This window comes from Sinocyclocheilus rhinocerous, unplaced genomic scaffold (genome assembly GCF_001515625.1).
Source record: "Sinocyclocheilus rhinocerous isolate Xijiao unplaced genomic scaffold, SAMN03320098_v1.1 scaffold806, whole genome shotgun sequence".
Lineage (NCBI taxonomy): Eukaryota > Metazoa > Chordata > Actinopteri > Cypriniformes > Cyprinidae > Sinocyclocheilus > Sinocyclocheilus rhinocerous.
The window spans coordinates 110,728-124,144 of record NW_015648045.1 but is presented as its reverse complement, the minus strand read 5'-3'; the positions used below and the strand labels follow the sequence as shown (position 1 = coordinate 124,144).

The following is a 13,417-nucleotide window of genomic DNA, read 5'->3' as shown; positions in this document are numbered from 1 at the left end:
TTAGGATCATAATAATAGTATGTTCTCTTGCTAACTTTCTTTCTCTCTCTCTCTGTAGTACGGCGTTGACATCATGGCACGGGATGCTCACGGCAATACGGCACTGGCATACGCACGGCAGGCTAACAGCCAGGAGTGTATGGACGTCCTCCTGCAGTACGGCTGTCCTGACGAGCGTTACCCACTCATGGCCACCCCAAACCTGTCTCGCAGGAACAATAACCGCAATAACAGCTGCAGCAGCATGAACAGTGCAGTTATATGAGAAGTACACTCACATACACATGAACATGTATTCTGGTCAGCACTCCTCCTCCCTCCCTACACACACCTTCATATGTACAGCTGCACCACTACATCAGAATCATGAGACTATACCAGGCTCAAGGCACTGATGATGCCGATGAAGAAGCATGAGCAGAGCTACTGTGTTTGCCTGGCTTTACAGTCCCACTGGTTGAAAAAGTTGTCATGGGCAAGGTCTTGGCCAATCATGTGTCATCCATCTTTTTTTGTTTTTGGGAGAGTGTCCCACATCCAATGTCTCGCTGCATTGTGGAACACAAATTTAAACAATCCCGGACTTTGGTTTTCTGACTGCGCCAGTTTAAGCTACCAAGTGCATGATGGGAGAATAGAGTGTGTGTTTGGTAACTGATGAGCAGGTGTCACAGTGTTCCCTGTCTCTAATAGATGACCAAGCAAGACAGGAAAATGATGGGGCAGCATGGGATACTTTTACGCTGGATCTTCAAAATGACCCAGAAGAACCAGAGAACTTCACTTGGTCGCCATGTGTGTCTGGACATGTGTGTCTCACCACTTTGACGCTGATTTTTCTGTCTGATCTCATTCTCTCAGACTTTTCTTTGCATCTGTTCTTACTCTTTTACATCAAGTATGTCCATTATGTCTTTTTTTAAAGGAATGTGAAAGGATGTAATGACTATTTTTGGAAAACGCCCAAATATTGAGTCCTACGTTTGAATCTGACATGGTCTTTTAAACTGTTTTGGTTTTTACATTGTTGAGTAGCATTTGTGTAAGTGCTCGTTACTGGACCAACGGAAAATTCTTAAAAACAATTATTTTAAGATTTATGTTTTTCAGAAGTAAAAGGGAATTGTGTTTTTATTTAGCAGATTTTTTAAATCTTTAAACACATTAATCTAGCCTTATATGTCGCCCATCCATCAGCTCACTCTTTACTTGAGCTCACAGGGAAGTGTGCAGACATTTCAGAAGTGAGATAACCCAGAATCCAGAATTTAGAAGTGCAGGGCTGAAGCTCAGTCTGACCTCAAGTGTTCATCATGAAAATCTCCACAGAATATCAGGAAAACGCAGGATTTTTGTCGTGTAAAGTCTGCTTACGGTGGCCGTTGCTTTCATACAGTGACGTGCCTCTCTCAGGTCATCTCCGACTGTTGCTGTTCACACACTTTACACTGCAGAGTCCTGAATCTCATGTATCTCAAAGAAGTGAAGGGCTCTCTGGGTCTTCAGTCCTGATCTGTACATACTCTTCTTCATTCTCTCTCTCTCATTCTGTTTTTTTGTCTAAGTAGTGTCCTATATAGAAAAGCATTTCAAGAAAACTTTCCCCCTGACAAAAGGCGTTATTATATATTTTTTTCTTCACCCCCTTCTTGTTTCAGTGCAGTCTGAAGTTGCAAGTGTGCCTGTTTGAGTCGAGTTCACCCTTTCTGCTCCCTTTCTCTGAATCGTTCTTCATAGCTTAGTTTTACTCCTTGCCTTTGTCTTCTTCCTTTGTCATGTGTCAAGGAGTGTTAAAGCAATACGAAGTGAAAATTCAGCCAGGTAGACACGAGTAATAGTTTTTCACCGCGTTTTGGACGTCACCACAGCAGTCTGAGCTGCCGTTGTTATTGAGAGACGTAAAGCCGATGCAAGACTCTGTCTCAGGGCGTATATATCATTACTGGAGATCCCATGAAGGCTTTGATATTGACTCATTCCATAATATGATTTGATGGGCTTTGATCATTTAATCTCAGCTCCCATTGATTTTACTCTTCACTGGGTAGTAGAAATGTGAAGGTACTTGGCTTAGGGTTGAAGATGGGAGAAGATCTGTGTTGTAGAATGTATATTCCGCAATACAAGCGATCTGGAAAGTCTTTAAGCTAGTTGATAGACATTTGGGACTGTGTAGAGAATCTTGACTAGTTTTTCTGAGCTTTCGAAGGAAAGCGGTGAGAGTTGAAAAGAGAGAAACGTTGAGGTATGTTGATTTTCAGCTCATAAGGGTGCAGTTTTCGCCTTGTGTGTGTATATAGAGCGTAGCAGGCCTTTAGAGGCTTTACCACAATAACCATTATTTATGACTAAATGCACTACAGAACACAGATCACTTGTTGTGAAGAACCCACAATATAATGTCCACTCTGAATCATTTCTGTGGAAAAACAGTTGTTTTTGTTTTTGATCTTTTTGCATGAATGGATGTAAATGTTCTCTTCCTTGTGTAAATGTCTTCGTCTTCATAAAAATGACTGTACCCTGACAGGTGACGCTAAAGAGTCTGCCATTTTAATATGAAAAAATACTTTTTATCAACTTGTGAACATTTCTTCTTCTTTTTTTTTTGTCTGTCCTCCCATCTGCTTCTTTTGTAATTCCTTGGGAAAACCTCTTTTTGGATCATCTGTCCATCTGTAACTGAATAAAGAAAGCATGAATGAGCAAAATAAACAAAAATCCAACCAATACCGTAACAGCAACCAAAGCATCACGTCACCCCTTGCAAGCAAATAATGCAGACTTAAAGGGGGCTTTATCAGTACGTTCCAAGTTGCTTGAACATATCCTGTTTTATTTGCGTTTCCATTCGCCAGTCGTCGCTTTGTGTAAATAGATGTAAAAATTGAGAAAAACGTAGTGTTTTTACCTTGTTTTTGTTTGTTTGTTACCTCATTTCAATGACCGTCTCCATGTTACCTTCAAACCCAAGAGACCCGTTTAATAATTTATGAATATGCTAATCTGAAAGGGGAGGAGCTCTCTCACACTACTTGGGTTTTGCATTCGTTCCTTTATTCAGTCCATCGGCATCACAACTATCATTCTGATTCGAATTATTGGTGTTGTATTTCTAATTATTATTGTTATTATATTGAGTTTGTGTCAGCTGTACAGTACTGTGTTGAAAAATTATACCTGATGCAGAGTCTTATACTGTATGTGTCTCTTTTCAATAAAAAGCTTCTTAATATAATGTTCTCTTTTTGATTTCTACCCTTTTATTTTGTGTTCTATTTATTGTGAGATGTACCAAATTACATGGGTTCAAGGAGAAAGAAAATACACCCACAGTAAGTAACTGTAATATGTTTATTCATAATATTTATATTGGTTATACTTTATTTTAAGGTGCCATTGTTACAGTGTAATTATACATTTAAGTACTGAATAATATTAATTAACAACATGTACTTACATAAGGTTAGGTTTATGGTTATTGCATGTAATTATGCATAATTTTGTGCTAATACTATAGTAAGTACATGTAACGTGTAACAAGGACACCTTCAAATAAAATGTTACATTTGTATTATATATTTGTATTTACACAGTATCAGTAGGCTATATACAGTAAAATATATTCATATTCAGCATATTAGAATGATTTCACTGAAGACTGGAGTAATGATGCTGAAAATTCAGCTTTGTATCACACAAATAAATTACATTTTAAAATAGAAAATAGTATTTTCAAATTGTAATGATATTTTACGATATTAATGTTTTACTGTATTTTTGATCAAATAAATGCTTGAGACTTCATTAAAAACATTTTAAAATAAGTGTTTGCAAACTTTTGACAAGTACTTCATATAATATTTAAACATCAATTATGTATACAATAAGTACGTGTAATAATATAAAAGTATTATTACGCATTGATGAGTAGATAGATAGATAGATAATATTTGTATGTAAGCTTTTATATAAATGTGTATTTTTTATTTAAATAGATAATTCATAATATTTATTTATTTTACATATACTTTGGCTTTTTCTTCAAAGTATCTCTGTAGGTTTTTACTTTACAGATCTCAAATACAAATCAACTGTGTTTCTCTGAAAATGTTCAGGCAAGTAAAGTTGATCGCACACATCCATGTATGTTTTGCGCTTCCCGGACGCCTAGTTAGGGTTTATCAGCGGGTGCGGTCCGCTCTCTGGCCTCCGCGGTGCAGATGAAGGCGTTAAAGCCGGACCCTGCCGGCTCACTGTGTCTCTAATGAGATCAAGATCCTCTAATCCCCTTCTCATCCTCTCCCTCTCAGGAAGAGAGCCGCAGCTCCACAAAGCATCCAAAGAGGGGATGCAGGGCTTGATTCGGCCCCCACAAAAGCCCCCTGACCGGGAGGACGAAAGAAGCCTCGGCGGCCCAGGAAAACAGATGTAATTAAAGAGATTAGACAAGGCAGAAAGGCAGAGGGAGGAAAAAAGAGCAATCTATAGAAAGAGGAAATGTTTCGTGGTTGAGAGGGGAAGTGGGAGCGTGATTATGAGTTAGTGACAGGAAGTGTGTTTGTTTTCTTATAATTCCTTTCACAAACATTTGCAGCTTGTAAGCTGTTGAAGGTTGACAGGCTAAAGGAGCCATGGGAAATGAATCCTTAAAATGTCAGTGGTGGTCCAGAACCACGAAACCCTGAAGCATCTTGTCCAGATCTACTCTGATCATCTCTCATCATAAATCAGTTCCACTTAGAAATCCAATGAGGCAAAGCACTGGTTCAGTGCATTAACAGAGCTGTTCATCTATCATGATGTGTGTGTGTGTGTGTGTGTGTGTGTGTGTGTGTGTGTGTCCCTCTCAAACACACAATAATGGCATTAGAAATGCTAGAGAAGCCCTGAAATGAGGCGTGAGCTGCACCATCATGTTGTGATGATAATCCAAATGTTCAGAGAGAAAGAGCTGGAAAATAACATCCTCTAATCCTGGCGTACATAGATGGGTGCGTCATCACATTTTGTTTCAATCTTAAATTTTGTTAACATCTGTTAAATCAGTGTCTTAAACTTTGAGAGAATCCCAATACAAATTAAGGCAGATAATAAATCTATTTCTAAATTGGGTTATTTAATGTGACGTGCAAAGAGTGCTGTACTTTACACCCAATTCCAAGAGTGACACTTCAAAAAAAAAAAAGCAATTTTAAAGTGCATTAAATTGCGCTCAAAATGGTTGTGCCCCGTCTTCATTTTACTGTAAACCCCTTTATTAAAAATGGCCAAAATATAGGAAATTCAGTTCAAAATAGAAACCTGTATTCAAAATTATCATGTTTTTTTTTTTTTGATAAAATATTTAATTTAATATATTGCACATTTATTTAATATATAAATGTATTTGTTATACATCAAATTAAACAAAAATCTTTGGATGATGCCTGTTCTGTCATTTAACATCCATTGACATGATCAGGAATTACTATATTCCAGACATGAAATTGTAATTACTTATATACCTTAAACGTTTTTTTGTCCAATAAATCCTTTATATTTTACAGCGAATCTGTAAATATGATATATATTTATGCATGACAGTGTTTTCATATTGGTAGCTTATTTATAATTGTTGTTTGGTGTTACATCTCACAGCACTCTCCCCTATATACACAAACTGACTGCTTACCGCTCATTGAAAAACCATATTTAATTATTAATAGCAGTTGTGCATGTTGCTGTAAAATAATAATATTGGCATTTTCCCGTATTAGCCTAATTATATTTATGAGGGTAAAGAAGCAAAAATCAACATCTATAAACTACACTGCTTTATTGTGATAAATGATCTAGATCTCACATAAATCACAGACATAGTTTGTTTATAACTGGTAAAGGATTCAATAAACTGAATTAGGTATTTGATGTTTTATATGTAGGTTTTCTGTCAATATACAGATCTATAAATGAAAAACAAAATCATAAATCATATTTATGATTACAATAAATGTGCCATAGTTAAAAATGTTTTAATTTAATAAAAACACGCCTGTTAAAATTACTTTGAAAAATTGTTTTATATTACAAAAAGTTCAGATGTATCCTTGTCTTCCTCTTATTACTTTGTTGTTTAATATAAATCTGAGAGAAACTTCTCAGCATATGTGTGTTTCAGTCATCCTGCAGCCAGTGCTCTCCGTCAGGATTAATCATTGGAGGTTAATTTGACGCTGTTAATTTAGTGCAGGAGGGACATGCTGGAGTGAAAAGCTGAGGCCCGAGCCAATCCCCCCTGGGCCCATTTATCTGTCAGCCACCACGGCCAGCCTTGATTACAATTTGCAAAAAAATTCATTAGAGTTAAGGCAATTGTCAGATCTCTCTTTCTCTCTCTCTCTGTCTCCCACCACTGTTCCTCTTGCAATGTCTTTCTGCCCAGGTTTCGTGTTTCTCATAATGTACATGAATGCACTGTCTATTTTCCAACATCATCCAGACCAGCACATTTCAATTGTCTAACTGCTGGTGTGTGTGTGTGTGTGTGTGTGTGTGTGCATGTGTGCGTGTGTGCGTGTGTGTGTGTGTGTGTCAGTGATGATGAGGCACTGATTATGTCTGATCTATTTCATTATACAACTATAAATCTACTAACAATAATTCAATTCCTCTGTTAAGAAAAATGTGTATTCCAGTTCAATAATGAAACTTCAGCCTGTGAACCAATGCAGTATTAATAACTTTTTACACACATTACAGTTGACTCTTCATTTACAAAGGTACACGAAGGTATTACACATTGTTATTATTAGTGTATACATTGTAATTAGTATAAACTAATTAATTACATAATGTTTATAACATGCACGCACTGTAAGAATGTCTTTTTTCTCATTTACCAAGTACTTACCAATTTCCACTTGCTTAAAAATCTTAATTCTTAAAAATCATATTAATAATAGGGTAAATATGTTACAAATGCTACTTATATTAATTATATTTCAATAAATAATATACTTATATGGTTGTTATGAATCTGTAAAGTTTGGACATTCAAAAGCCTTAATTGACATAAGTAGGTTATTGTTTTCATTAACAAAAATTCTAAACTCGTTTATAATCTGTCAGATTCGAATTTGAACGAGTGTGTATAAATGGTTAAATCTGGCAGACTAATATATTTCGTGGAGCTTTTATGCAGACGCAAATGCAAAATATAAAGTTGATATTATATATGGATAAATACAGCATTAAGAATGAATAAATAAAGCATCAAGTAATTAAATTAACTACAATTATCATTATTTTTTAAAGTCATTATTTTATTTTATAGATACACTTTGTCGAAATGGGTTTTAAAAAATATGAACATATATAGGCTATAGAAATGTCAAGAGCTGCGATGTGTAAATGAGATTATTGTATTGTAAACAATTGCGTATACCGCAGAGGCTGTTTATGCGAAATGATATTTGATTTGCGTCTCAAGGTTTCCCGACAAGTCCCGTGTGGGCCGAATAAGCTCGTTACTTTTCTTCCTATAACACGAGGCAGGTCCGGAGATCAAGGCTGACACGCGGCTGTGTTCACACACCGTACTGAGGGTCTCTCAGCCTGACCCTGAAATCAGCACCGCGTTCAAATCATTTCAGATCATCTCTACTAACAGGGCAGAAACTGCGCGAGCACAAATCCGTTCTGCTAGTGCAGTAATATTATTAGAAATTATAATAATAATAATTGTTATTATTAAATGCTATTTCAAATGATACAGAAAAAATAGACAAAAGTTGTACAAATAATGTAAAATAAAAAGTAAAAAAGAAAAAGCTTGTTAAAACGATCCCACTCAAACCACGACTAGATTTTTGCCGGTGGACGTGGTGTTCCCGGCCCCATTCCCGCCGTGGACGCCATCGTCCAGTCCTCCGTTGGCGTCTCCATCTTCCTTCTGACACATGGCGTTACCGGGCCCGTTATCATCGGAGCTGTAATCTAAATCACTGTCCATGGAGAAGCTTTCGTCTTTCCTGTGACACTCATCCTCCTTCGTGTCGTCTTTGTTGTGACCTCGCACTATGGGAATGAAATAAAAAGCAGATTTAATTTGAGAACTGCATGAGGCTATGAGAATAAAACATCTAAACAACAATTCGCTGTGGGTAAAAAGTTGTGTTTATTATTTTTGAAAAGTGTGGCTGGAATACAAGTTGTGTTTTCATGAGAATCTTATCTGGTCTTGTCTCGCAACGCGTTCTTCCTGTTTATTGCAGCCACTTTTACGCGCAATTACGCACGGTGATGGATCCCTTAGGAAGGCTGTTTGTACACCTCAAAACAAGACTTCTGAAACCGGCTTAAAGGTTTTTTTCCCCCTTCCACGTCTCTTTCGATTATTTGTCTTTTCATCTCATTTCTATTTTTCTGAAAATGTCATGTAGCTACATAAGCCTACCATATATTTTTTTTAATAATTTTTTTTTTTTCAGTATCAGATTACACCTTTAGCTAATGTCCATTTTCTTTACGTTGCAGTCATAGGCTACTAAATGTTGGACTACATTTATTTTACTCTGCATACATATAAATGATCCAGGTGACAGTGAATTTTGCTTAGTTTTATGGACATTTAAACACCGCTGGCCCTCCGATCCCTCAATTAAAATGAGCTAATTTAGTCATTGATGGCAGCTCGGCCTCAGGCGCTATTCCCTGAAAACTTGATAATTCACGTGTGTTACACTGAAATTCTTTAAGCCACAATCTTGACATTTTATTTCCGGAGGATTTTATATTATTATTTCTGTCCCACATTCCTGTCCCTCATCGGTGCGACTGGGTAAATTGAATTTAGGTGACACAATTAATTTCAGCGTAAAGCAGACCGGTTAATCATACCAAGAGAAGCCTGCACAATTTGTTTCTAGAATGCAGAATAAAACGTATGACATGTTAAGACGTAGATTAATAAATAATTCCAATAATTTCTATATTATATATTTTTTAACATTTTGAGAAGTTTTTAAATATTAGCCTATTATATATTTTTAAGAGAATCCAAAACCAAGTCGGACAAGTAACGCAAATCTATTCAGAATGCGCACTGAAAACAAATGCGTGAAGAGTTCTGCAGGCTGTTTTGGTCTCACCTGTAGAGGTGTGCACGGACTGCGAGTCGTGAAATGACGGAAGGGTCGCTGAATCTTTCGTTGGAAACGTTTTCCCATTCTCTCCATCCAAACGAATATCCTGAGATTTATCGAACATGGAGTGAATACACTGAGAGCCGAGCTTCCTCGCCGCGTCCTGGTGCTGCTGGGATGGCGAGGTGGAGAAGCCGCCGGGTAACGTGGCCATCAGCGTGGATGTGAGCGCCATGCCCTGCGCCAGGCTGGAGCAGAAGCCGCTGGGTAAGCCCGGGATCGGGTGGTGCGGATGGGTCGCGGGGAGACCGCTCTGAGGAAGAGTTGGAGGAGGTGGTGGAGGAGGCGGAGGTAGCACCACTGACCGATAGGGCATAAACATGGGATAGCCCGTGTACACGAAATGTCCCGGACTGGGCTGCGGTGGACCTCCGATGAGCGAGTCAATGCTGAACGCAGTGGTGCTTCCCACCGGACGCTGCATCATCATGAACGGTGTACTGAAAGCTGCACTCATATGATCTTATACAGACAGTTTATGAAGTCCTGAAGTCTGTGGGAGAAGCTCTCTCCCCCGTGCTTCTCAGATGAGGATGTCACTGCTGCACAGTGTCATACACTGACACTGGTAATCCTGTGAACCACTCTCTGTATGCGCAGCACATAAAACCGTTGCATCTGTTTCGACTTAGTTCAGTGCCAAACTATCTTTTTCGTTGCAAGAATAGAGCGAGACAAGTGCACTGAAACGCAAATCCCTTGCTGAGAAATATCTGGTCGAGCATCTCAGATGAGCTTTATCGTCCTCCTTTGAGTTATTTCAGCGTCCTTGTCGCTTCTGCTTGGCCGCGTTTCATTTCGACCTGATGGAAGTCACAATAAATTGCTCCTCGCTCGCAGCATCAGCTGTGATCATCTACTGAAGTGTGAGTTTGAATTACGCTCCTTCGGTTTAAGCGTCTCCACCACGCGCTCTGGCCACGCCCACCGCGACTCCGCGCTTGCTATTGGTCCGGTTTCATCCGTTTATGTGGAACTGTCCTAACGCGCTCTAGAGCCGCGAGCGTTGCTCTGACTGCTGTCTCTTAAATTAGAAAGTCACTAACACAGTCTCACATTCCAAAACAGTCAAAACAAGAATCATGTGAGATGTGATCTAATGTGTATTTTGGCACTGCAATTGCATTTAATAGTTGTGCTAATGTTTTTCTTGATTCCACTTAAAGTGCAAACCACCCTTTGGCCACAGTTCTGAAAAGTAAATTTGTAAATGAAAAAAAATAAAACATTATACAAAACCAATAAATGTCAGCTTCAAAGAGTATTAATAAAGCAATGCATTTTTAAAACATTAGAAATTCTTACATATTTCTAATTTTTAGTTAACCAATGCAGACAAGCAACAAATATACCCCATTAAACATTCTCAAAGCTATTATGTTAATATTAAACATATATTTCAAACAGATTCAATCTGCTCCGCATGAAGACATGCATGAATCTGAAACCTGAAACTGAAAACACACAGTATTATTCTCTGTTACAGTACAATGTAAAAAAAATACATCAATATGCAGGCTAAATTATATTTCTAAAACCATGAAAAAACAGGGGGAAAAACATCATAATGAAATTGTCAATGTTTTTGGTGAGAGGGATTAAATCATGAATTATTCAGTGGGATTGCTGATCAATAAATGTGTCTCCATGGCCCACATAATTAAAAGGAATGCGTCCGTTTTCTGTGTTCACGGTGGTGATTAGTCCTAATCTTTGGAGACCTTCCTTCCCTTCGTGCACCCTAAAAACCTTGACACCGAGCCCCCACCCCTGCCTCCACGCCAAATCAAGGGCGATCCCCTCACCCCCTCCCCAGGGTCACAAGGACACAGTCTCATTAAAGACAGGCTGATACGCAACTGCAATGCAGACATTAAATAGCAGTATTTTTCAATTAACGCTGACAAATTCAATCAAAATTCCATAGATTAGGATGAAATGAGGCATGGGTCATTTACAAGGGGATTTAATTGCACCACCATTAGACAAATAGTACAGCAGTCACCGTTCCATTATCAATCATGTGTAGGCATCAATAGTACAGGGAGAGGATGGGGGATGGGGGGTGCTTTCTGATACGCTGCGATTGAACCAGCACCGCAGAGCAGCTAATAAATACCCTCTTTTGTACTTATAAATTATCCAGTTTAATTAACAACATGGATTATGATTGGAATATGATTTAATTAAACCTTTCCTGCATGGTGGAGTGCAGAATCATCCATTATGTAGAAGCAAGAGGGAGCGTTACCGTGGGCTAAATTAAGAAAGGCCCAGAAACACTGACAGCCAGCCCCTGAAGCTCTTCTGAACGGGACAATAACTGCAACTGTGTAGTGATAAGATGGGGAGAAGTTCTGCGCTTTAAAGCCCAATATACATGCTTTTAATTGTGTAGCATACAGATGGAGGACTGGAGAAAATGCCCCACATCTAAGAAAGGTGTACTCAGTGAGCAAACCAATTAAAGACCTCTTATTGCTACTCGATGCAGTTTTGCAGGGGAAATGGATTTTGAAATGTTGCCTGCAGCATTTGACCATTCAACATTATTTAGTTACTGTGTCTCAGGCTCAACCTTTTCATCAAGATCCAAATGTCAGCTATAATTTATTCGGCACAGTTGGCCTCTCCCAATGAAAACATGAGTCGTTGTTTCCCTCTCTCTGATCCGGTCGCATTAGGAAAGGGCATAGGCTCCAACACTTTCATATATATGTTTAATTTGCTCTCAAATTGTTTTGGTCATAGACAAACGGCTATTCAAACCTGACCTTCGATTTCAAATTATGAGATCTATTTGAAATCAATTGATTAACCTTTAAATGATCCCCTGATGATAGGAGATCAGACCCATTCAAGGGCTGGCCATGCGTGACTGGTAGGGAGCTCTGGTTCTCCCTGAGGCTCAGGGCTAAGCACAAAGATTGATCTATCTCAGTCAACCGGTCCTCAGGGCTCCACACTATTGTTAGTCAATAACCACTGAGTTTAGGGCTGCTCTACATCCATACACTCACAGCAAATTCGTGCTACTCACTGATAAGTAGGTTACAAGGCTAAAAGCCCCCTTAAGGAACTTAAGAAAGTACACAATGAATGAAAAATGTATTTATTAAATATTGATGGAGAAACAGGAAAAAATGGCAAAAGAAGAACATAAAATACCACATTAAGTTAATAAGTTTTATGTAATGTGCTTAATTCTGCGTTCATTTAAACACTTTTGGCATCTCATAAGAACTATACATTTTGCTTTCAGCAAAGTACCGTGCAACAGAGCTGCATTGTTGTTATTTCCCTAATGACTCTCCATTGTGATTGGAGCAATGTGAGCACACTCTGCACATCATTCACACCAAACCTATTCCTTCCCAATTACAGAAACAATTAGTTACACTACAGGTATTTTGCATCTGCCTCTTCTGTAAACCTAACAGCATTTTTGGTGACATTTTTGGCCACAGCAAGTCTTTTTACTCCAAAGTCTATCCTTCCAAGTTTTAAAAGTTACTAAAACTATTGATTTCACTAAAACAAAAATGTCATGGATCAGAAAACGCTCTCAGTGCGTTGAGACAAACCGATGTTAAAAAGGGGTTTGAAAGAAGTACTTATTACAGAAATTATATACTTTAAACTAATGTGTAAGTGCAAAATAAATTGTATGTTTTCAGACACTTAACTGCATATTACCTGAAATATTGAATAAAAATGTATTTTAGTTAAAAATTAAAAAATAAATGCATTTAGTTGTGCTTAGGTCTTACTTACACGGGCCAAAAAGTACATCTTTATTAGTAATTTGTTTTTGAAAAAAGGATTAAAGTGTACTGTTGAATGTACTGATGAGCATTTATGGTAAAATAAAATATACCTTAATGTCCTTTCTTTTGAAACTAATAGGTGTATTTAAGTGTGTTAAGAAACAGTCATGAAAGTGTACCTTCTTTAAGTTCACTTAAGTAGCCCTTCATTTCATTAATGTTATATTATCTGCAAATACGCACACTTTTTTTTTCATAAGGGTCAGAAAGTGTCGTAATTTTATGTTGCAATTTAGTGTTTTGGGAGAAAAACACCCAAAAAAGGATTTTAGCCCCATTGTATCATACTTGCCCTATCTTAATATTGCTTACTTATCAATCAAAAAATGGTCGACAAGAATTCCATTCAAGTCTTTGCAGAGAGAAGCAATAATACAAACACTGTCTGGCAAGTGCAGGCTGAAT

The 13,417-nt window shown here is 37.9% G+C and overlaps 2 protein-coding genes across 3 annotated transcripts in view; one reads left to right on the top strand and one right to left on the bottom strand.

Moving 5' to 3' along the window:
* agap1 (ArfGAP with GTPase domain, ankyrin repeat and PH domain 1) overlaps nucleotides 1-3,238 on the top strand; it is a 137,935-nt gene extending 134,697 nt beyond the window's left edge. For both annotated transcript variants that reach the window (XM_016514080.1, XM_016514079.1), the window contains one exon: nucleotides 59-3,238. In XM_016514080.1, coding sequence (XP_016369566.1) covers nucleotides 59-265 — 207 coding nt within the window. In that variant the 3' untranslated portion in view covers nucleotides 266-3,238. The remainder of the gene's footprint in view (nucleotides 1-58) is intronic.
* A 4,593-nt stretch (nucleotides 3,239-7,831) lies between these two features.
* On the bottom strand, nucleotides 7,832-10,026 carry gbx2 (gastrulation brain homeobox 2). Its single transcript, XM_016514073.1, has 2 exons — nucleotides 9,132-10,026; nucleotides 7,832-8,058 (listed from the first exon to the last, which is right to left on the bottom strand). Exons 1-2 carry the CDS (start codon nucleotides 9,640-9,642, stop codon nucleotides 7,832-7,834), a joined length of 738 nt encoding a protein of 245 aa, XP_016369559.1. The 5' UTR covers nucleotides 9,643-10,026.
* Nucleotides 10,027-13,417: the final 3,391 nt, after the last annotated feature.

What these genes read in the sequence shown, in the direction of transcription:
- gbx2 (XM_016514073.1), bottom strand. Translation starts at nt 9,642, where the DNA reads ATGAGTGCAGCTTTCAGTACACCGTTCATGATGATGCAGCGTCCGGTG. An exon ending in GTCCGTGCACACCTCTACAG is followed by an intron (nt 8,059 to 9,131) that starts GTGAGACCAAAA and finishes TCATTCCCATAG; the next exon opens with TGCGAGGTCACAACAAAGAC.